General features: G+C 43.7%; 1 protein-coding gene and 1 long non-coding RNA gene across 11 annotated transcripts in view; one reads left to right on the forward strand and one right to left on the reverse strand.

Annotated features, from left to right (window-relative positions):
• The window catches only part of SLC45A1 (solute carrier family 45 member 1), a 50,804-nt gene that overhangs the window by 16,570 nt on the left and 8,887 nt on the right, over positions 1 to 25,347 (reverse strand). For 5 of the 10 annotated variants that reach the window (XR_010989708.1, XR_010989707.1, XM_068158090.1 and 2 more), the window contains exons 2-4: positions 21,842 to 21,969; positions 14,532 to 14,575; positions 1,910 to 3,686 (exon numbers count right to left, since the gene is read on the reverse strand). The exons of 1 other annotated variant lie outside the window; for it this stretch is intronic. Coding sequence is in view for 7 of the 9 variants with exons in the window: in XM_068158090.1 (XP_068014191.1) it covers positions 1,910 to 1,941 (32 nt within the window). In the remaining 2 variants the exon portion in view is untranslated. Of the gene's footprint in view, positions 1 to 1,909; positions 3,687 to 14,531; positions 14,576 to 21,841; positions 21,970 to 23,109; positions 23,195 to 25,347 lie in introns of those variants that run through there. 4 more of the 10 variants (XM_068158082.1, XM_068158086.1, XM_068158087.1 and 1 more) reach the window with 4 other exon arrangements.
• Positions 77 to 25,345, forward strand: LOC137451023 (uncharacterized). Its single transcript, XR_010989709.1, has 4 exons — positions 77 to 271; positions 10,988 to 11,050; positions 11,181 to 11,317; positions 24,906 to 25,345. It is a non-coding gene; the product is annotated as an uncharacterized lncRNA (long non-coding RNA).

Raw genomic sequence — 25,347 nt, forward strand, 5'->3', positions numbered from 1 at the left:
CCCCCTGCTATTCGCTGGCGGAAGCGACCGCCCCTCGCACCGCCCTACCCGCATCGCGCTCCCCCGCCTCTGCAGAGGTCTGCCGATGGCAGCCGCGAGCGGAGCCGCTGCGTTCCGCGGTCACGGGGCCGTTAGGGCAGTCGGGAAGAGCCCTCGAAGCTGAGGTAGGGGTTGGCTAGGGACCGGCCAAGAGAGAAGCCAGCCACTCGCACTTCAGGCTGCCTCCCGCATGCCCGCTGCCTCGTCGCAAGAAGATTCTCGCCCCGGACAGGTGCAAGCCCTTATTTCCACATCCTTAGCCGGTATTGGCAGGGGAATGGCAGGGTTGCGCGCATTGTGGTAGTAAGCTTTTTAGCGGGAGTGGAGATGATTTCTGACAGAGTTTACGATAGCAGAACAAAAGCTGCCCTGCACAAAAATCTTTAGTTGCTTGAAGAACAAAAGGTGCTGCACCTTTTGTAGAAAGCTAGCTCTCATTTATCTGAAAAAGATGTCAGAGGCAGGTAGGATTCAGCTAGTGCACAAATTCATGTAACGTGCATCAAGAAATCGTGGGAAATTAGGGTAATCTTGCAGCAGATAGGGCACAAGAGATTACTAAATGTTATTGCCACAAATTCCCTGTTCCCTGTCATTTAATGCTTTCATGTCAGTTTGGCCCTTATACTGCTCAAGTATCATTCATCAGTGTTTACATAATCCACGGAGGTGTAAAGGACCTCTTTACAACACTACAGATTATTACCTCACAGCACAATGACGTTCATATGGCAGAAAGGGGTTGTACTGGCCTAAATGAAAAGTGAAAAGGTTTATCCTCATCTGTCCTCACAAGTGTTCTTCCTCAAAATTGCATCTCAAGCAGCATGTCAACAGTCACAGCAAACTTTTATCCCCTTTGCTGCTTTTAAGACAGGGTCCTGTGTAAGCTTCTCGTTTCCAAACTGACCCTAAGATACATGTGGCAAAAGTGAGCGAGAAACTTGTCAAGCACTGGCACTGTTGCCCTCAGCTATTTGCTACTGTTCACCTTTTCACTTTCATCCACATCAAAATGTTTGTGCAAAGCATGAGCCCTTCAAAAGGGCCATGAACGTACACATTCTGCACTGCCATGTTTCCGTGTGAGACTGTGGGCACAGCCACAGGGAGCTCCTCAGAACAAACTGTTTAGGCTTGTGGTACAGCTTAGTTGTCCTTGACACAAAAGGGCTGCTTTGCCAATAGTGTAAGAAAACATCGTAAAGTGTAATCCCTTTCTGAAAACACAAAGAAGGGGGAGGAAGGCTGTCAAATGAGGTGACCCTTTTTCTTTTCTAACTAGCAGAATTCATTCCATTTACAGAGGAGGGTGGTGGAACTGCTTAGTTTGGAGGACTTAAATTTGTCCCTTCCTGAGCTTCGTGACAGGGGAGTAGAGGAGAAAAATTCAGAGCATCATAGTTTACAGAAGAGTAATTGCTAGGCCTATCTCAAAGCAATTTTGCACAGTGATGCTGTTACATGCTGGACAACCTGTCATTCTGTACCACGGGAAAGACTAAAACTTCCCTGTGCCTGGAACAAGACACTTCATATATCTTTCTCCTTAGGAGGAATAAGTGGGCTAGCTTGATCTGTCATTTTTGACACCACATTCCCCTCTCCCCCCACTGGACAACTATACAGAAAGAACTAAATAGCCTTCTTTTGAAGCGACAAGTTAATTATTGTCCATGTGTTAAAGTTTTTCCAAAGGAAAAACAAAATGGTCTTTCTCTTGTTTGGGAGAATGAGATTCAAGGTTGCAGGGGCAAGGGCAGGGCTGGTGACAGGGTTGGAGTGCCACTCCTTGTTAGTTAATTATTAATCAGAAAGGTCAGATTAAAGGAAAGCATTCAAAACCTATGAAAACATTGACATCTCTTACCCCTTTGTTGCCAGTTTTCGATGAAAGAGCATTTGGCTGAGTCAGCTCTGTTGTGCTAGGCCTTAGTCCCCAAGCTGATTTGGTAAACTCATTGCACTCGTTACACAGCACATCTGCTTTCCATCATTTGGTGCTTTCATAGTTTTCTGGAGAGGTAGATGTATACAGATGCAGCAGCCTTCTAGGGTTCTTTCAGGTTGCATAGGATTTAGTGCCGTGGATTCAAAACGTTCGTTTTGTATGAATTAAATTGCCCAAGAAATTTTAGGTGAGATTTCAGAATGGATTAGGGGAGAAACAACCACTCATCTTATGTGGCTTTGTAGAACACCTTTGTTTGCTACTGCCTCTGAAACCCATGCCCCAGTCTATTGCATACTGAAGCTATTCTACTCAGGCAGTCTTTGTATTTTAGCAAAAGTACACTTTCACAAAGCTATAATCAGGAACTCTTCCAGCAGTGAAGTGAGATACAAAGACCTCAGCTCAGGTACAGAGAACAAAGGTATCAGCATCTGCATCACCTCCTTTTGTACACAGACATTACTTTAGATATCTCCGTATGTATGAAACCAGCCCACGAACTTTTCACAATTTTGGTGTGGTTTTGTTTTGTTTTGTTTTTTTGGGGGGGGAGGGGAGTTTTAAAAGAGATGGTTGATGCCCCATGCCTGTCAGTGTTTAAGAGGCATTTGGACAATGCCCTTAATAGAGTGCTTTAACTTTTGGCCAGGCCTGAAATGCCCATGCAGTTGGGCTAGATGATAGTTGCAAGTCTTTTTGATCTGAAGCATTCGATTCCTGAAGACATTCTCTTCCCCCCCCCCCCTTTTTTTATCTTTTTTTTCCTTTTGTGAGAACAAGGAAGCACTGTAGTTACTTTAGAGTCTACGAATAGGCCTGTACAGTTGCTACTGGGCATCAGGCTCATCTCTCTTAAATACAGTCTTTTCCCATGCAAGTTCAATGCTCCAAATAGTCCTGTAGTCCCTCAGAAAGTTTGATGCAGCTCTTCCTTTTATGTAGTATATTTCCTCCTTTTATCCAGTGCAGGGCAATGTTACAGTTTTCTCAGTGCTGTCATTCTTTTGCATTAGAATATTTTAAGGAGGTGCCAGTCAGCCTAGGCTATTTGTAATGTTGATGAGCTTGCCAACCAGGGACCAAGATGCTTCTTCAATGGCAAGCTCACGATAGTCTTACACTACCTTAAAATTAGTTCTGCTAATGACAAAAGTTGCAAGTTAGAATCACAGAACATCTCAAGTTAAGATCAAGTCCAACTCCTGTAAGGATCAAGTCCAACTCCTTGTTCCTTGCAAGACTATCTAAAACTAAACCATATGACCAAGAGTGTCGTCCATGCACTCCTTCAACTGACAGGCTTGCTGCTGTGACCACTTCCCTGGGGCACCTCTTCGAGCAACTGATCCCCCTCCCACCTTCCCACTGAAGAATCTTTTCGTAATGTCCAATCTGAACATTCCCTGATGCAGTTTCATTCCATTCCTCATGTCTTGCTGGAGTTACCTCGTGAATACATTCGTACAAGCTGAAGCACTCTTTAAATCCCAGCTTTCCTTGCTTCTTGATAACTTCTAGATCCAATGCCCTCTTCCCTTGAACTCTTTCAGTACATGTATTGCAGGTACAGCAGAACTTTTGCTCTATTGCTAAACCCCAAAGAAGCTCTGACTTCCATAACATTTCTGATAGCAGCTGAAGAAGTAAATCTCTACTTCTTTAAATGTCCAGTCGTGCCAATGAGGTCTGCGGCCTATAATATTAAAAACAGCACAGATACAGAGTAAGACAGAACAATTGAAAAAAAAAAAAAGAAGCAAGTTCAAGCAAGGTGAGATGCATTTCAGTTACACATTTTTAGTGCTCATATGGTAAGAAGAACTTGCCACATAAATTACACTGCCCTAGCATCCCTTACATGCCAACTGAGTAGGTGTAAGGAAGTTGGTAGGAGGCTAATACAATGTAAGAACATAACGAAGTCTCATATATGCCACCTCTGTATCTGGCCCTTAGCACACCGTCATATGATTTCAATAGCCCAGTTCCTGAACCTGGATTCACCAAACTCCTATGCTGGGTATATTAATGGATGCAATTAAACATTTTAAAATCACACTTGAATTTTTACTTCAGTGAAGGAAAACCACAAGCAAAAAACTCACACACAAAGCACCACCAGAAACAAACCCCTATATTTTGCTGCAGAATGAACAGCTGCGGTTACACCAATGATCCATTTGCACATGAAAACTGAGTTGTCAATTAATTGAGAATGTAAATTCAACATAGTGAATGACTACACGAGGATATTTTTTAAGAAGCAAGTATGCATGTTCTGACAACTACCTCTGTAGTTTGTAAGCCTGCACTTGTATGGATATGACAAAGTACAAAGGAGGTTGTGTCTGCTCCTGCTCTTTCCAGGAACAGAGCAAATCTACTCCATTTCCTTGGGTGCAAGGTAAGGTCAATCTATTACAAAATATATTCAAAGATGCCTCAACAAGTCAGCCAGGCAATTACAGTGTACGGCATTGGCCCTAATCTATCTCTCTCTCTAATAATAGAAATGTCCCCACTATCAACAGATACACAAAGGAGGACCTACGGTCTTGGACCATAGTTCAAAATGGCTTACAAAATATGGTAAACTACTTTTTTTTTCTCCCCAACCAACCAACCAACCTAGAAAAGTCTTTATAAAGAACCAATTTGGTTTATGAAAACCTGGAGTACCGTCACAGTGCAAACAAAGAAATTCTTCCCAGCAAGAGAGATTGGCCATTGGAATGGGCTGCCCAGGGAGGTGGTAGAGTCATCATCACTGGAAGCGTTCAGGAAGAGACTCGGATGGGACACTTAGTGCCATGGTTTAGCTGATTAGATGGTGTTGGGTGATAGGTTGGACTTGATGATCTCAAAGGTCTTTACCAACCCAGTTTATCCTATTCTATTCTAATTTATCACAATAGTCTATAGCTGCAGTATCAAATGAAAGCCAGAACTGCTATGGCCCCTTCTCTAAGCCTTAGTGAACAATTATTCAGCAAAATTTCAGTAATGCCGTACTGAAACTTCAAGTACTGTGCAGTGACAGCCCAGGAGTTTTTCTGCCAGTGGTTTGCTCTAAGTTGTGTTTAGGTTCTGACATGCTATTTCCACAACAGCAGTGTGCACGCGTTCCGTTGTTTGCTTTCCTGAGCTTTGCTCAGTGACTGCTCAATGAATATTTCTCTTCGTTTCTGCAAGACAAACTAATGCTGCCATCAAAATAATACGAGGACATTTACCTAGCCCCTGCCCCCAGCACCTACCCACCCCCTGCAAAGGCTGGTGTCTCCGACAAAAAGCCAGCGCAATTCAGGACATTAGTCACTAGGGGGCACTTGGAGAAGCCAGGAGATTGAGAACGTGCTTGGTGCGGTAAGGCTACAGTCCTAACAGTTTTAGAGTCCAAACGGGGAGGTTTACGTTTATTTCCTACCCAGTTCCTGTAACCAACACTAAGATACAGAACCAGGGAAATAATTATATTTCAGAAGACCTTTGTCATCTTCTGTTTTTCAAGCTACTGAATGAAAGAAGGCTAAAGTCTCCTTTGAGGCAACATACCTAGGCTGCATTGACCGGCCAACTTCTGAATGAAAGCGTTAACTACAGACCTGTAAGATACTTACGTGCAACATAGTAGTGCTACGTGTCACTGTTGGGTCCAGCTTCAGGGAAAGAGGCGCAGGAACACACAAAGCACTGTGACAACCCAATGAAGTATCACAGTATTTAACTGTGATGCCTCAAGTGGGCCAGGTGTTTCACAGCTAGTGGACATAGCTATGCCACAGACTGTGCAAGGATTTTTTTCCAGATGTGACAAACCACAGAAAGGTGCCGAGTAGGAAAGCAGAAACAAGAATCTTGGATGCAAGAATTTGTGGTCGCTTGAAGCGAGCGTGAGCTGTATCTCTTTTAGAACCAAATTCAATTTTAATTTAAAGACAGAGCATAAATAGAGACTACTGTCATCCCTGAATAGCTCAGTTCCTTGCTTCCCATATTAATTGTGAACTGCAGCTTCCAGCCAGTAGGTCCTGTCATTAGTAAGATCAAAGTTTTCCCTATTTCTGTGATTCAGTTCACTTGTGATCTTTTTAGTGGAGGAAGAAAGCAGAACTCACACGATCAGTGAGCTCTGGAAAACCTCAAACTGCTTTGGTGAAGGCCAAATACAGGGCAGCACAAGGAAGGGCTAGGACACTGCTATACAAAGGCTGACAGGAAGAGATAGCAGAGTGAGGCACTGTGCAGAGGGCAGGCCACAGCATCTACCTGCAGGCAAGCATAGCCAGTCCTTGGCAGGTGTGTTACACTGCACCACCCTGGGTAGGAGAGGTGGTGAGAGGTACCAAAAGAGTCCTGCACTAGGCTATGTTCTCCAGCAGCTGCCCTGACAGAGGCTTGGGCTGACTCAGTGGAGCCCAGGCAGAGACAGATACGTGGTCGGCGCCGCAGGAAGAGCAGAAGTGTGCCTGCCTCTTGCTAAGCTTTCATTAAAACTTTGGTTTATAAATTGGCCCTGAACCTTGGCTAAATTGACTTTAGAAGCCTATGGGAAGTACTGTCCCACTTTCCTGTGTTTACCACAGGGGAAATGAGAAACCACTTGGTCCCTGAGGCTAATTACTTTCTTCAAACCTAGCATTGCTCTATGTTTCTGACTCAGTGCAGCCTTCAACTTTCTGCTGAGATTGTATCTATATCGCATTACAGGATGAGTTGCAATAGCACTCGATGTTAATTGCAATGCAAAGATGGCTCCCTTCTCTCCTTTATACCAGTTATCAAGAAAAACCAGAAAATCTACCTCTGCTGGTTTTAATAAGTCTCTTCCATCCATACAGAGTGCTTGTCAGACAGGAGAGGCAGGGGCCATTATCCCCTTTCTGCCTGAAAGTGTCTAGCAACCAGGCAGAGAGCACAGGGATGTCTACGTGCCATCCCAAGCAATCAGTTACCTTATCGAGACAGATGTTGGGGTGTGGTATGGCCACTTGGTGAAAACAGGTACATACAGGTGCTTTAATATTCCTGGATAGTCTCAAAGACACACTGACAGCCCTCCTTGTACCTCACATTCACCAAGACAAAAGGGCAGAAATGCAGAAACAGAAAAAGGACATGTCCGTGCCACTCTTGGACACTAGCAGCCACCAACTTTCAGGGCCACCAACTGCCTAAAACACCAAAACAAACCTCAAAGCTCAAGAGTACAGCCATAAGCACAGACAAAAGCAGGAGCTGTGCATCCTGACTCGACAAGTGTATATGGCTCAGCAAATTCTCCTATGGGAGCTCAATTTGAGAACATTTGCTGGATGACACGTACAAGTCACCTTTCCCTGGATCATAGTCAAAGGTATAAGGTGTTTGGTTTTTTCCCCAACTTCCCCTGTCTTGGTTCTCTCCTAAATGCTCATTTCTGACATGTTGGAAATACCTGCTGGAAACAAACATTTATATGATACAAGTAATTTGCTAGCCTATCATCTCCCATTCCCCTTACATCAGGTAGCAACCAGGATTTCTGTCACACTCAAGTGTTAACTAGCTTTAGTAATTATCGCCTGCTCTTCATAGTACCTGAATAGCACTCCACACTTTTGATGCAGTGTACGATCAGCACCTGAAGAAGATTGATCATTTGGGATACTGAGAAGTAATGCCTGTGGGACTAGTATGGAGGGGGTCTTTGAAGACCTCTTAGAGAGATCTTTCAAACACAGCCCCTCTACTAAAACAGCTGGAAGGCAGCCAAGACAGCAGTTCTGTTTCCGACAGGGGCTATTGGTGAACGCTCCTTGTTGCTACTCACAAGCCTGCCTTTTCCTTCTACTAGTCTAAACAGACTATTCACCTTGGTACTCAGTCAATGGCTCTAAGTATCTATTTTCTTCTGTTTGCTCACCCTTTGGTTAAATGATCTTTCCCTGTTTGGCAGACGTTTCTTAAGATATTTTCTACTCTCCCCCATGAGCAGTAAAGAAACTCCTCTGACTAGAGGCCAGCCTGCAACACAGTGTTTGCAAGTTAGCCTGCATTAGCAGAGGAAAAAAAAAAACTAAAGGAGAGAGGAACAGAACATTCTGTCCAATAGGCATTTGCTAACACTCTTGAGCAAGAGAAATGGAATGGGTAGCAAACAGTAACCCAGATTAACTATCTACTAGGGCAAATACACAGTATGCAAAGGATCCTTGCACACTGTTTGGATGGCATTTTGTTGAGCCTGATAACACTCATGCATTAGTTGCTCTCTCCAACAAGAGCCATGACTTTTGGATCCAAAATTAGAGGCTAGGCCTCAAAGTAATCTGATTAATCTTCAGCCTAGTAGAATAAAAACAGACTTGCTGTTAGTTTGACTTCTCTTTTTCTCCCTCTCTCCCCTGAGGAATATGAGATTTCTGCAGGTACACAGTTAGTCCATTCTAAGGTTTCAGGTTTCCTTGTCACAGCAGCTTTCTGCTCTTCTGGGCAGTGTTTGGGGGATCCTGGGAAGAGGCACATCAGGCCCGTCCGCATATGTCTGTCACAGAAGACTTATTACAAATGAACTTGTGTATCCTGGGTTTTTCTTTTCAGAGCTTCACAAATGCTATCTTTTTTTTTCGTTTGTATTTAACACTTTTAGCCAAACAGCTGTAGCTGCAGTTGAATTCTTCTTCAGTGTTGCAGGCTCATCATATTTGACATGCATTTTAGCCAGGAGCCTTTGGTGCTGTGGAAACAGTGGGTGTCGGATCCCTGACAGGCAACACACTGCTGCTAAGATGACAGCTTTTCCTGTGCTGCCCACTCCTGTGCATCACTTAGGAACCTGCCTCCTCCCTCCTAGAAGTGCCAGCTGCTTTTCCTTCCCAGCCCATCCTTTCTGCTTAGACAGCAGATGAACTCCACTACTCCAGATCCAAAGTAGAATATATTTTCCACTAACACTTCCTCATTTTTCTTTGTTAACGAACTCTGAGCTTTCCAGAGACACTCTGAACATGGGATTGCTCTGAATGCAAGGAGCAGCTCATTTGAGAGCTACAAGGAGAAGCCCTGGGCTGTCTGCCTGGGAGGGAGGCACGTGAGCCTGAGTCACAAGCTGCAGAACTGGGAACGCAGAGGCAGCAGAGCCCTTTGTGCTTGAATCACTCTTAGCCAGCAGCAGGTCAGCTGGTGGATGACTGCAGCCTGAAGTGAAGGCTTCCAACTCCCCAGCCAGCATCCGGTTCCAGAAGTGAATATCTGCATTTCATCAGCATCTTGTATTGTCTCTCTGAGAAATGGTATTCAGTTGCAGGTAATTAGTAGAGCTTTGGTTTTCTGTGGCTTTCCACTTACTCATTTGTGTTGGGTCAGCTCAGCTGCTTTATAAGCATGGAAATGTGCTTGAAATCTGATGAGCTTGCAACACAAAAGAAAGCCTACAATGCTGTTAGATCTCAAATGCCAGAACTGTGGGGCTTACTACCAAGCTCCAGTTCAGGTTTACACTTGATTGCAAAGTTAAAACTTGGCACTTCTTTCAGGCTCATCAGAGAAACTGTTCCTAGATACTGTAAACAACCAAAAGACCAAGTAATTCCTCAGTGCTTGTGTTCTTCAAAAAAGGTGAAATATGTGAGAAACCTGTAGCTGCTGAGAGGAAACTGTGGTACCAGTGAAGTCAGTTGGCCTAGAAATTTTCTTGCATCCTTGGTATGAAAATGCACAGAAGTTTCACAACAAAATGGCAAACAATGTACTATGACCTGTTTTCTAACCCTGGGACAAGATTAAATTTGGTGACAAGTATTGGAATATTTGTGTCACAATTTGCCTAAGCAAGCAAGGTAAAAGTTACGTTAAGCCTTTTGGAATGTTCAGTCACCCACTCCTGCGTGATTTGCATGATAAAAATCTCAAATAATTGAATAGAAACACTTTTCATATGTAAAGTAACAATCATCAAGTTCTTCCAGAGTGTTCTGTCTTTACACCGAAATGTTCTGCATATTTTTCTGCAAGTTAAGTGGAGTAAAAAGGCAACTTTTCCATGTTAAATGCAACTTTCTGATTGCATCCCAAATACGTTAAGCTACAATTGTGTTTCCCTAGTAATTTTGAAATTGGAATTCTGTCACTGTTAATGTCACAGAATTTAATTTACTAGCAGAGAAGTTCTAGTCAGAGACCGTAAGTCATTATATTTTTTGTCTATTCATCTCTCCTTGCAACACCTTCCAAGTTCTTCATGACACTTCAAAGTATTCCTATTTTTTAGTCAACAGTTTTCCATGGTATAGATTTAGAGGTAATTTAACTTATTGTCTATAAATTCTTGAGATATTATTTTGTCCCAGTACCTGCTACACTGGTACTGAACCTTGTTTTACAGCCCAACATCCTCCCAGCTCAGTGTTCATCCACAAACAAAACTCTGCCACCTTTGACATAGGTGCTTTAATCCACCAGTGGCTGTGGAGAATCTCTGGCCAAATGCACAACCCTGAGTGTTTCTGTATTACCCTATGAATGGTAGCAATGGTCAATTATTGCAGCTGTTTTTATAGTTTGTTACATTTGCTTTTATCCTCATTGAAACACTTCTCATTGTTTGCTGGAAGATGGTTTGGGTTTTTTGGTCTATGTGTGTTTCAGTTGTTTGGGTTTTTTTAACCCCTTCCACATTGTCTTTTACTTCCATTTCCCAAGTTGTTTATGTGTCGTTGCCACTGTTTTTAGCTCCTTTCTTGGCTTCCATTAAACTGTAATTTCCAAAATTGCCAATACCTACTACATTTGGGACAAATGTTTTCTGATTAATTAAAAAAAAATCACCTCTTTTGAACTGCCCTAATTTATAGGACCTGACCAAAAAAAACCAAAACCCAAAAAACCCCAACAACCACAAGAAAGAAACCCCAACACAAATTTCTGATTGCTAGAGATGTACTTTTCCCTGCCACAAGTAAGGTGGTAGGCCCAAGATTTGTCTACTAACCTACTTGGTTTCTTGTTTTTCAGGTCAAAGTAACATCAAATCAGACTTTGCATGGCAAAGAGGCATAGGCAGGATTTTCTAGCATGGTGAGTACCTGCAGAATCAACAGGGCTGATGATTTCTAATGACCGAAAATTTAGGAGACACTGCTAAATGCAAGCAAAAGGGGGCAATAATCACAAAGTAAATTCTGTTTCACCTCTACCTGTTTTATAGGTGACTCGAGGGAGGATTTTAGGAAGAATGCGTTGCAGAATAACTGAGTGCGAGCTCTCGTGACAATTACAAGGAGCCCTATCAGAGAGAAGTTCACAACTGGAAGTTTGAAAGAGTTATTTAAAATGATAATACAGGTACAGATTTAACGATGCTGGTTATGGGAAGACCTTAAATGGGGATCATGTTGCAAATGACGTTTCTCCCTTTAGTGTTCACTGCCTCTGAACTCTTTGCTCTTTCCTTACTTTCCTAGATGTAGACTGTTCAAGGTTCTTTTGGCTCTTTTTTTTTTTGTGCTTCCACATCTGAACACAGACCAGAAGTGCCTCTTACCAGTTTACCGTTTGCTGCTTTTCCAAGTCATTTTCATTGAATGATTACAGGAAAAGCTAGAAAAGATCTTGCAAGATCACAGAGGTCCTCTATTTCATTCCCTTGCCTCAAGGCAAGATCTACTAACCTTACCTTGCTCTCAAGCATCCTGGCAGATGACCTTAAAAACCTTCAGTGATATAGAGGCTTCTAGCTAGCTCCAACATGCTGAGCCCTGAACACCACTGTGCGGTGCTAGAGACCGAGCCTGGCCTTTGTGCCCAGATGACTGCAGCACTTGCAGTCAAGATGAGAACAGGCCCTTCGCCCACTCTGCTCCCACCTTTACTTGAGGAACATATCTGATGCTTTACTCTGCACCTGTATGGAAACCTCAGATCATCTGCAGAAAGTGAAAGGAAAGGACTGCAAGGATGTATGAGCAGTTCACAATGACACATATTCTACTACATTCCTGCTTTTCTTCCACGTGCACAAGTCCAACGGGTCAGCCAGCTCTCCACTGCCAGTACACAGCTGTGCCACACTAACTCTGGCTTCACCAGCTTCTCTGGACATGCTCCAGCACCCCAATGCCTTGTCTGTAGCGTGCGGCCCAAATCTGAACCTGGGATTCAAGCTGCAGTCTCACCAGCTCTGAATACAAGGGGACAATCACTACCCTAGTCCTGCTGGCCACAGTATTTCTGATACAGGCCAGGATGCTGTTGACATTCTTGGCCACCTGGGCACACACTGGCTCTTAATCAGCCAGCTGTCAACCAGCACTCCCAGCTTGTTGGGGTTTTTTGCTGAGCAGTTTTCCAGCCACTCCTCCCCAGGCCTGTAAGGTTGCATTACTGCAGCAGGAGACTCTTGAGACACGATGTACACAAGTCAGCAGTACCTTGGGCACTTGTAACAGTATTTTTCTCCCCATGAGGGGAAAGATCCAGTGCCTGACAAGAGCTAGTATCAGGCAGGGAATGTAGCTTTCTAAACCACTTTCTAAGCTGAGGGACTGCAAATTAAGGAGTTCCCAGAATTTTACTACTTCAGCTGATGTGAAGACAACAAAAGGCTCATGATGGGTCCTGGGGCAAGGGAAGATAAGTCCTTTAAAATGCCCATGGTCTTTCAGGTCCTTAATGGCATCCTGGTAGCAACAAAGCCACATTCCTTCTGAAAGCTGCTTATCTTGCCTGATTTTTTCACTAGTACAGGTAACCCATGGACATACTCTAGACTGTCATTCTTCTCTCTACCCTCTAGTAGCAACATCATTGGCAAGCTTTAATGTAAATAAAAATCATTTCAACAAGGTTTGAAGTATGTCTAGAATCTACTATCACCTATGTGGAGATGCAGGGCAAACTCACAGGCTGGGGCCTACAAGCTACGTGAAGACTTCTGCCCAAGGTTAACTGTCTGTCTTTGTTGGGCAATGCTATGCTAATTTCTGGAGGAGGGGCGGGAAGAGAGATAGAGATCTTTAGGGACAAGTGTGCTTCAGAGTGTCTGTGTTACACAAAAGACTGATTATTCCAGACTGGCCTTTTCCCTTTCCACGCAGTCTACAGCACATTGCTTTACAGATAACCAATACTGCTTCTTATACACAAAGTCATGTAAAATGAGATTTCGGGAAATCCACAAAACAAATCCCACACACTTCTCCATCAGCTAGATATCTGTTCAAGACTCAGACTGCCTGTAGGTAGTGCTGTGCGCTCTCTGCCTCCAGGAAAGGAGATAAATCTTATCAAGAAGTAATTAGGACAAGGAGCAAACTGTACTGTCAGCTAAGCCAATGCAGGTATACCCTGTAATAGCTCCCTTGCTTACCACTGCTTGCCTGTTAAATAAACTGACCCAATGAGTCAGCCATTGCAACAAAATTATGTAAGGCATCCAAATTCTGAACTAGTAACCTCCAATATTCTTTGAATACTCAGTAATAACCCCTGCATTAGTCAGAAAGCAGCAAGTATAAGCGGCCACTGCCTTGATGAGTCACAAACAAAGGACACTTGGCGTCTCTTACAGCTTTGTGTAACCCTCCTCCTCACATTCTTCCACTACAAGACAGTGTTTCCCAAAATGGTCATACAGAATGAACACATCTGTGATTCTGGCTACATCCCTACTACATCCCATCAATGACTCCCTTGAGTATGCCCTAATCTGTGCTCCTCTGTGCTTACATGCATCTATCCATGAAAACAAATGCATTTCTGCTTTGCATCTTCATCTAGCTAGCTAATCTTCATTTGAACACAGTTTGAGTTAAGCAGTCTCATCTTCTGCTTCCTGTATGTGTTTTGCCTCAGAGTGCATTTCCATTCTCTCATTAAATCTACTGAATTACAAAGGACACTCTTCCAATTATTCAGTCTTTGTCAATCCTGTCAAGAGGCAAACTTCAAAGTCTATCAAGTTTTAGCACTGCAGCTTTATGTGAGGCATACTCAAAACATCTGGATATTCGTCAGGGCCAAACAACCACCACATTGTCTCCTGCAGGTCCTTCCCCACAGAAATTGCCAACTCAAACTTTTAAAATCCTCTAATTCCCTTAAAAGAAGCACTAAACACAGTCCAGAGAAATCTACAAGTGTGTAGTAAGACAGGGTGTCTAGAAATGCAGAATGCATGCTACGGTTATACATCATTAATAGTTTTAAGAACTAGGATTGCCTGTCGTATTTAAATACAGACTAACATGGACACAGTCAACATTTAGATGAATGTATCAGTGTAAGGGCTGAAGAAGTGGGGTCATGTTTTGTTTGTTAGATAAAATTAGAACTGCTTCAGGAATTAAGCCTGAGAGAGTTATGTCCAAAATGGCCAAAACTCCAGCTAGAACAGATGTTTACTTACCATCAGTGCAGCATTCTACAAGTTGGTATTTGTCTCACTCACCACAGACAGTAGATTTCAATGGACACACATAAGAATCTATAGCTATTAAAATGACAATTCAGTGAAACTTTGTCTCTTTACACAAAACACATAAGCAAAGGTTTACTTTACCATCCTTCCTGGTCTTCTATTGCTGTATTTCTCTGCATGGATCTCTGAGAAAAAAAACAAACCAATTGAAATTGAATGATCTCACAACACTCCCAGCAGGCAAGTTTATGCAAGGTAACTGCACAAGGCAAGCAGAACCCTTGGCTATGTGATCTGCAATTCAAATAGCTGATTCTTTGCAAAATTAACTCCCTTGCTTCCTTCCGAACCCATGGTAGCTACTGGCATTCCATAAGACTTTCCCATTATTACATTTTGTGATACTATAATGTACCTGGCTGCACTGCAGAGGGAATGCTGATCTGTGTCTTAGGAACTACAGCTGCTCACTTGCACCAACATACACTAACATTACTAATCATACTTTAGTTACAGTAATTGGATTCATATACATTGCTTTGTAATCGTTCCCTGAAGACGCATTGGACAGTGAAAGCAGAAATAGGAAATGCATTATTCCACATAAGAATCTAATAAAGAACTGAAATGCCATTTTTTCAAGGATATTTATAGAACCTTCACTGTGAAGGCAGAAGCTGAAGCTGCTTCTACTGCCACTTCAAAGCCACAAATGTCAGAGAGGAACTGTTAATTCTATCCCTAGCTTCTTGTTTTCCCATCTTCAGTTATTCTTCTGATCCAGCCCCAGCTTTAAACTGTAGGAATTCAAGGTATGTTGCAGAGGGCAACTTTGAAACAAGAATCATCCTTTCATCGCTCCAGGTCACGGTTAGTCTGACAAAAACAGAAAAGCCTTCTCTGGTCCCAGAAATGCTTCATTTTGATTCCCTGTACTAAACATCCCACCATTTTAACTTCCAATTACTAAAAATGTAACTCAATTGCAAACAGCTTTCATAAAAGATGCCCAGTAGAATACATCTTAGCACTTGACAAATTCTAACATAAGCATGTATTTATGCGGTTAGTTATTTTAAGGCTAAATACTTGAATGTTGCCAAGGCTGGGATGCAAGACAAGATAAGCTGTTTTAACTGTCAGCTCCAGTAAGCCCAAACAGTAACCTTCTCAGCAGTACAGGCCCAGATCTCCTCTTTCTGAGGCAGAAAGAAAAGGAATTAACATGTTCAATTAAGAAAAAGACTCTGCTCTTAACTATGCAGCTGAGAATTTGTGCATATGTGGACTGCAGACCTGGGTTTATACTTCTATAGCCTCTACAGCTCACACAATTAAATCTGAATGGTAAATAAGCTTAAATGAAAGAAGTAATGGGTAAAAATCTCAGACCCTCAGCAAGCAGAGGGTCCTTACACTGCTGAATAAAGTACCCTCACAAACTGCATGTGCTCTTTGTAGACAGGCAGTGACATCTGGCTGATACATGACTCCAAATATCCTCTGAGTCAGACGAGTGAAGCTGCAGCCCCTGCGCAGCCCCGATATCCGGTGTTTGCGGCAAGGCCGTGGAAGCAGACTGACAAGGGAGAAGGACAAACAGCTGAGCAATGAATTCCCTTCTGATCAGTACATAATGGGCTATCACTTCCCAGCTCAGACAGACAAGTCCCTGAGAATTCTAGGCTCTCCATTACTGGAGACTGATTAACTCCAACCTTTGGCTTGTATTTATGTAAATCTATTTCCTTTCCTCACCAGCAGCTTAGTAGACTAAGAATGCAGATAGGTAGCCTGACAGTGTTTCAGCTTCATAAAAATCAGTTCAGGATGGTTGTGTTGCTGGCCCTTGATGGACGTGAGTGCATTTTAGAAAGGGATGGAGGAGGCAAATATTAAAAGTATACCTTGCTTTGCCAACTCTCAACAAACCAGATGACACATTAACCTCACATTGACTATTCCTCAGAGAACTTCTCCACTGCTTTAGTGTCTTTGGTCAACAAGCAGCAGAAATGGCTTGTCCCCAGAACCAGCTTTCCCTCTCATCATTCCAAGCAGAGCAATCAGCCACAAAGGATTTTTTCCATTTCCTCTGATTAACACACACACGTAAACTGACACATGGTGAGCACCACACATTTTGGTATTACGTAAGAAACATCTGGGTGAGGCAAGCAGAGACTGGAGCGATGAAAATGGTCTTATTGGTTCTGTGAAAGACTTAACTACAAAAGAGACCACAAGGCAAGGACAACGTTTCTAAAGTGAACACATTTGTCACAGTAAGGGGAGGCTGCAAAACAAATTTGAGCTGTGACAACTCCAGAGGTCATGTGCTGACCCCAATGCAAATAACTGCTCTAACTTCCTAACAGCACCACAATGAATAATGGCAGTCATTGCATTGTGTAAGTTCAGGAAAAAGATAAGTCTCTGCATTGCTACTAAAGGAGTAGGTACTCTGGACCCAAAATAAAAAGGGATTATGCTAATTTTGTCTTGCCCAAGAGAGTTGCCAATATTAATTTCCTTAAAGCAGGACTTACAAGAAAAGCCCTGCAAGAGCTTTCCTCAGAGATGGAGCTAGCCTGGTGATAAGAGTTTCCTCTGTGCAGTGCCTCATCACAGAGCCAAAAAGGCCAACACCACACACTGCACTCCAAGTGATCCTTCAGGCTCCAAAGCCTCTCTGATGGGGGGAAAAAAATAATAATAATAGTATAATCAACAACAGATTTATGCCACAGCCTCTTAAAAGTCTGGTTCCCACTTTGTAACCTCAGCAAATATCTGAGCTAGGCATCTTATTAACACAGGAAATTCAATCCTTTAGCAAAGACAATGCAGCCACAGGAGAGAACCACTGGTGAGCCAGGATCATTCACAGGTGGAAATACCAGGACTTAAGAAATTCTCTGCTGGGAATTTTAGGTAACAACATCTCTCAAATGCAGAGAAGATACAGGTAGAACTGAATAATGCAAGCTACCCTCCAATCCATGAGGGCCTACCTGTTCTGAAGGGAATTTCTCTAGGACCTCTGCTGCAAGAGCCTAGCCAAATAAACATTAAGAATTGCTAGTCTTTCTGGGGCTGGAGTCATTGTTTGCAAAGGACTGTGGGCAGACTACTCAGCCTTACTACCAACACAAAGCACTTGTGGACTGTCCTCTCTGACAACAACTGGCAGCTCCCAGGAGGCAACAAGGGACCTCAGAGGGCTAGCAGTGTTCTGGGACTCATCTAAGCCAAGTCTGCAGCAGCCTTGAAGAACAATAGAATGGCTTGAGTTGGATGGAACCTTAAAGATTATCTACTTTCGACCCCCCTTGCCATGGGCAGGGACACTTTCCACCACACCAGGTTGCTCAAAGCCTCATTCAGCCTGGTCTTAAGGACCTTGAGGTATGAGGCATCCACACCTTCTCTGGACAACCCATTCCAGTGTCTCACCACCCTCACAGTAAAGGATTTCTGCCTAATATCCAATCTAAATCTCCCCCCTGCTCTAGTCTCAAACCATTGTCCCTTGTTCTGTCACCAAATGTCATAGTAAAAAATCCCCTTTCCCTTCAGGTTCTGGAAGGCTGCTATAAGGTTCCCAACCCCAGAGCCTTCCCTTCAGCAGGCTGAAAAGACCCAACTCCCTCAGCCTATCCTCGTAGGAGAGGTCCTCCAACTGTCAGATCATCTTTGTTACCCCCCCTTTGGACCCTCTCCAACAGTTCCATGTCCTTCTTGTGTTGGGGACTCCAGAACTGGACACAGTACTCCAGGTGGGGTCTCATGTGTCTTTATCTTTCTCACCTGATAATAGGCAGATGAAGCACAATTGCATTTTCTTTTTTTTTTCCCCACAGAAAAGCAACACTAAAAGTGACACTTGGGCTCAGTTTGCCTCTCATTTCTGTTTTACAGTCTAGTTTATTCAGAGACAGCATCCAGATCTAACATACTTAAGAGGAGGGCTAGCCTCTTCTGAATCTCATCCAACCTGAAATACTGGCTTTGTTGGCAAGAGGCCCAGGTGAGACTGTAAATGTGACAGTAGATGCAGTACTTCTGCTTAACCTCTTCCCTCCCACAGTGCCAGAATACATTTCAGAGATTTTGACATCTTAGCCACAAAGATGACTTCATATACAGCTTTTTACTTCTCTTTCCAACTGAGCATGCCTAATGCATTGCTCTGCAGCAAGTGTCATCAGTACAGCCCTTTCCAACCTCTGAGTCAGATGCTAGGCTGCCTCTTGCCAAAGCACTCAGTCTCCACCAGCATCTCCAGTGTCAGAGGCTGCTGCACCAGATGCCTCCAGCCTGTCTCAGGGAAGGGCTCAGCAGCACCCTTACCTTTGGCCAACTGCTGTTCCACCCTTCCTGACTCAACCTCAAGGAACAGCCAAGTGAGCAATTACTGTTCGTAAGTCTGTAGCCTTACACACACAGAGAATGCAGGTTCTTTGCACTGACTGATTTTCAGAGAATCCTGCAACTTCATGGTAACTTGAGATGTTTATAAACATTCTCTAGCCCTGCTACAGGTGGCTGACGGGGGGAGGGGCAACAGCAGCTGGGTCTGCCAGCTGTGAAACTCATTGTCTTTATAGACAGCAACCTTTCAGAAATTTCTGTCCTCAGCTCCTTATTGGGGAAAACAGTTTCTCCTCAAACTGTAAGAAGGCTTCACTCAACACAAAAAAAGAAACAGCTCACCACACTCATATAGGCAACTCCTCAGTCCAGCAGCTTTAGAAGGGAACATTTCAAATTAATCACTATGTCAGCAAACAATACTTGGATTTTTCCAGATGATCCTGCTCTACAGATAACATTCAAGCAAGACAGACAAAAGCACTCCTAAAGCTTTCTGTTCTCCTGTGCTTAGTACAAATTGGATCATATCACAATTTAAGGTGGGAGGGTTAGTCCAACCTCCTTCTCCAGGCAGGATAATCAGCCTTTAGGTCAGACCAGGCTGCTCAAGGTTTGATTCACTCTCATCTTGAAACTCTCCAGGAACAGAGACTGCATAACCCCTTTGAACAACCCATTGTCAATGCTGCAGTGCTTCACTGTGAGGAAGTTCCCTCTTAAATTCGACTGCAGATGACATAATGGCTTTCTCAACCACAGAATTTTTCTTCTGACAATTTTCTTCTTTAGTTTTATGCCATTCATGGTGACGTGCACATCTTCTCAAAACCCAGCTTGCTGCTTTTTGCTTAGAAACCCTCCTGGGATTTCTTGCTTTTGCTCTCTCAGCTTACTCCTTACATCCTCTCAGCTCTAAGAATGCCTGCAGGCCCCTGCAAAGAATTCCTCGCTTGAATTCCCCTGTGCCAGACGAGGGATACACAGAGCTTCTTCACTGCAGCACTGGAGTCTCTCTCTCTCCTCCACTGCACTCCTCTGGATACCACCAAAAAAAAAATTGAAAAGAACTTCAGAATAAGTCACCATAAACAGCAGCTACCTTGTTTCCAGCTCCTGCTTTGGAAACTACCTGAGACTGCAGATGAAGCCACTGCTTCTACCATGAGGCGGTGCCACCACAGCTCCTGTGGCATGTGCTAATTTCTACAGAACTTCAGGCAGATGAAAGATGTAGCCCAGCTGTGCAAGCTGCCCCTGAAGGAATTCCAGGTGAATTCACAGTAACATGGAAAATGCTGACAAACTGCTTCTCTGCCCCTACCCAAGAGAAAAAGAATTCCAACTTTATAACAACTCTAAAAAACAAAACCAAAATACAGACTGGGATATCCCAGCTACCTTAAATCTGACTTCAGCAGACAAGTCTTTCTTCAGGTGGCCCAGGGTTATTCAACTATCAGGACAAACTATCAAGCCAACTCTTTGACACTGAGAAATGATGACTGTCATGACATTTCTTCCCTTTCACTTGCTTGCCAAACAGTGTTGTTGGCATCTTCTTTACAAGATAAACACCCGTACCAGAACTCGATACACAAACAAGCCGCTCCAGCATCTCTCATGTATGAACAGCAACAGGACAGTTCAAACAGTTTCTCAGATACTGTGAATGTAAGTGATTAAATACACTTACCCTAAATTTTACAGCATAAAATACTCTTGGGCATCTCCATTTTAAAAGAAAAAAAAAAAAAAAAGGCCTCTGAAAACTCCATTTGGCAAAAATACTCTGGAGAATCACAGGCTTTGAGACAAGATAGGAAAAGCCCTGTTACCCAGCCTGGCCCCACCACCTGACAAGCTACAGACCAATCAGCCTTACAGAATAGAATAGAATTAACCAGGTTGGAAAAGACCTTTGAGATCATCGAGTCCAACCCATCACCCAACACCATCTAATCAACTAATCCATGGCACCAAGCACCCCATCCAGGCTCTTCCTAAACACCTCCAGTGATGGTGACTCCACCACCTCCCTGGGCAGCACATTCCAGTGGCCAATCTCTCTTTCTATGAAGAACTTCTTCCTAACATCCAGCCTAAACGTCCCCTGGCACAGTTTGAGACTGTGTCCTCTTGTTCTGGTGCTGCTTACCTGGGAAAAGAGACCAACCCCCACCTAGCTACAACCTCCCTTCAGGTAGTTGTAGACAGTAATAAAGTCTCCCCTGAGCCTCCTCTTCTCCAGGCTAAGCAACCCCAGCTTCCTCAGCCTCTCCTCACAGGGCTGTGCTCCAGACCCCTCCCCAGCTTTGTTGCCCTTCTCTGGACACCTTCCAGCATCTCAACATCTTTCCTAAACTGAGGAGCCCAGAACTGGACACAGGACTCAAGGTGTGACCTAACCAGTGCTGAGCACAGGGCAGAATGACCTCCCTGCTCCTGCTGGCCACACTGTTCCTGATGCAGGCCAGGATGCCATTGGCCTTCTTGGCCACTTGGGCACACTGCTGGCTCATGTTCAGCCTACTATCAACCAGCACCCCTAGGTCCCTCTCTGCCTGGCTGCTCTCAGCCACTCTGACCCCAGCCTGTACCGCTGCCTGGGGTTGTTGTGGCCAATGTGTAGAACCCAGCACTTGGATGTGTTAAATCTCATGCCCTTGGACTCTGCCCATCTGTCCAGCCTGCCAAGGTCCCTCTGCAGAACTCTTCTACCCTCTAACAGATCAACACCTGCCCCAGCTTGCTGTCATCTGCAAACTTACTGATGATGAAAAATCCACAGCAATCCCCTCATCCAGATCATTGATAAAGATATTAAAGAGCATGGGGCCCAGCACTGATCCCTGGGGGACACCACTAGTGACTGGCTGCCAGCTGGATGTGGCACCATTCATCACCACTCTCTGGGCTCAGCTCTCCAGCCAGTTCCTAACCCAGCGCAGTGCTGCTGTCCAAGCCATGAGCTGACAGCTTGACCAGGAGTTTGCTATGGGGGATGGTGTCAAAGGCCTTGCTGAAGTCCAGGCAGACTACATCCACAACCTGCCCCACATCCACCACGCAGTCACCTGATCATAGAAGGAGATCAGTTTGGTCAGGCAGGACCTGCTCTTCCTAAATCCATGCTGGCTGGGCCTGATCCCTTGGCCATCCTGTAAGTGCACATACAGATGGAGAGTTTGGCTATTCATGCAACCTGGAAGAGGAAAAAGGGAAAGCTTAAAATAATTTCTCTTGTGTAGACTGAGTAATTTATCCTGCTATCCACGCCATTTTCAAGGCGTATATTGAAGTGCACTAGGAAACATATCAGGTACCACACAATTCCTCAGTAGGCAAACAGACAGGGAAGGCACAATCCCCGAAACATCTTCTCCTTGAGTGCCCTAAGGTGGGGCTGCTTATTCAAGAACCATTTTATCCCCACTTGTCAATGTGTTCTAATACTTCAATGTAAGTTTTGTCTTACACCAAATGTGATTTATTTCACAGAATACATAACATCTTCCTTAACTCCACCCCTGTGTACTGCCTCTGAAAGAACCCACTAGCAAACACAGGGGAAAAAAAAAGATGTTAGAAATTGGGTAGAGGAAACTTCACGTTCTGTCCACTGTCCCTTACGGATTTGGCAGTCAGCTCCAGTAACGTGTCACAGATGATAGGCTGATGGTTGGCTACCTCTTCCAGACCCTCTTTCTTCCTCGGACAGAGACACAGGGCATGCTGAGTGGGCCCTTCAGAGCCACCTTGAGCTCACACTGCCCTGAAGGGGCACCTTTGCTGGTGACTGCAACGGGGGCTACTTAAAGGCACCAGTTCCTCACATAATGTGCGTTCACTTTAAAACAACCCACAACTAGCTCGTGCTACAGATTGTTCTAAGAACTTCCAAGCCCTAAAATGTAAAGCATATCCTCCAACAACTCCTGGAAAAATGCCCAGAAAGCAAACCAAAATTACTGAAATCAGCTGCTGTGCTGTGTTCCCACTTAGTACTTAAGTAGTGGTGATGCCCCCACCCTAGCAGACAGAATGGCATCCTAAACTACTATACTTCAAAGCAGTTAGCTAGCTGCTACCACTGACACAAGTATACACTTTTATTCCTCAGCAGTCTCTTTTACACTGAAAATGCTTGGAGGAGCTGGATTTAAAACAATCAAAATAAATCTATCTTCCTGTCCTTCCAATTTGTAGGACAGGAATTACAAACAAGCCATGTCTGTTACCATTGCTTAGGGAAATGTCTGTACAAGCAAAACTGTGTAAGTACATCCAAACTACCTAAGTATGTTAACTCAAATAAATTGTAGTGACATTTCCAAGCCATTACCCATATATTGCAGAGAAAGTCACTCCCATGGGCTCTACTTGCTGTAGGAGGCAGTGGAACTTCAGTGCAGCTAATACACACTAATGCATCTAGGGAAAAGCAACATGAGCCAAGCCGATGCAACACCGAACGCAGAACTGGCAGTTACAACTTAGAAAACAGAGCACCAAGTCATACCTGACAGCCCTCCACAACCAACAGCTCAAAGCTGAGCAGCTGCCAAAACCAGACAGCACAACGCAGGAAGACACGGCCAGTCAGAGTGTATCCCATGTGTGGCTCTGGCCTCTTCATCGAGGGTGTTGTAGACAGAAAGGCAATTACAGCAATTGAAGGAACAGGGGCTCATGAGGGAAGACTGATGGTGCTGGGGTGTCCATCTTGAGGGAACAAGGACATGGGAGACTGGAAGGATTATACTCCAGATTAACAACCCCCACAAAGGCAGCAATCAAGCTGAATGCACAGCTCTCACCACATAGTTATTTGCTAGACCCCCTAATTTTAGGAGCAGGGGCACCTGTGGAATCTAGCAGCAAACTGGGTTAGAGCAAGTAAGAGAAAACACTTCTTTATGCTGTGAGAAAGAAAATCCCAGAGTCTGCTACCATCAATGGTTGTGGAGGCAGCCACACTTAACAGGTTCAAAATGGGACCAGACATGCACATGGAAAACTGACAGGTAATCAGAAAATAGAGGACCTGGTAAAGATGTAACCCACTTACAACAGCCGTGACTTCTGGGGGACTGTGGAAGACTGGACAACAAAATTGTTTAGACCTGCAAGCTTTCCCCAAAGTAGCCTTTCACCAGTGTTTGTTGTGTGAAGAAGACAAGGAAATAAGCAGACAAATGCTCTTGCATACAGGGAGCAACTTGGGAAAGGGCAAAGTAACAGATTTGCAGAGTACTGTGCAGCCACCCCTCTGCTCACATACATTTCTCTATGTAAAGCTTATTTTAAAGGTTATAAAAAGAGGATGTAAGCAAAATCATTAACCCATCCCCAGAAACACCATCCTCTGCCCAAGCCCAAAGTTTTCCTTCAATATACAGACAACATCTTTCCCTGCTAGAGTGAGGGGATACCAAAGCAACGTAGAAATAAGGCCTGTATTACTAGAAATAATTTCACAGCAGAAGCTTGAGGAAGGCTTTCCTCCAAAGCTAGGCAAGGCAAAATGGGAGATCACAACAGAATTAGAAAGTGCCCACATACCAAGTCTGAAATTGAGCCACATACCTTCCCTTTCTCAAGAGACTATTTGGACAGACTATTTTGGTTCAGCTTATTTACAGGTCTGCAGGTCATTTTTTAACTTGTCAAAACATAGGCCAGGCATGTGTGCAGCAGGCAGATATCATGGAAGCAATTTCTGAAAACAACATGCAAAACCAAACATTTAATACAGATGACTATCACTTATACTTTGATTTTGGCTTCATACTACTATCTTTGCATCACTGTATTTAATTGCACTCCACATTTCCTCCATGATTCATCGTTGCATAACAAGCTAGATAGCCACTTTATGGGTGTGTTGCAGGTTTGCACAATTAACTGAGTCTATTGGACTGGAAGTGACGATTTGTATTAACTGAAATGATCATGTGGCTGCGTATTTTGTGGGTGTTGGTTTATTAGAATGGAAAGTGCCAATTAGAGGAGGAGAAAACAAAGTCATTATGTTTTAAAGAGAAGTACCTATGGCTTCCTGGAAATGTTAAAAGTTTATCTGGGATAGGATTCCCAGCTGCTAAATTACAAAGAAAATTATTCTTCCTGTGTTCACAGGCACATAGGAACAGCAAAGTGGAAGGGCAGGCCATGGAGAGAAAGCAAAATGCACAGCTATCCAGGAACGGGATGAGAGGAGTTTCCAATGATACTTGACTCTTCACATCTACTTTCAACATCTTCATCTCATTACCACAAATCTACACTAAAAATGTAATATATAACCCCTGACCAAGGGTTATATATTCAACTACCATACTTCATTTTGGTTAACAATTTAAAGGCAATCTTTATGACAGAACAAACATCACGTGCTAAAACTTCAAGCTAGTTAGTGGCTCCAAAATCTCACCCATCATTTGGATTCACCTCACAAATCAAGTGTGAAGTAATTCCCACGAATTTTCTGTAATGATCTTTAAAATAAAGCAAATGCATAAATTCTTTATCACTTGTACATTTCTTAAATTCAAATAAAGAATGGAATTGAATTCAGAAT

This window comes from Melanerpes formicivorus, unplaced genomic scaffold (genome assembly GCF_026170545.1).
Source record: "Melanerpes formicivorus ecotype bairdi unplaced genomic scaffold, bMelFor1.0.p_v2 SCAF_39, whole genome shotgun sequence".
Lineage (NCBI taxonomy): Eukaryota > Metazoa > Chordata > Aves > Piciformes > Picidae > Melanerpes > Melanerpes formicivorus.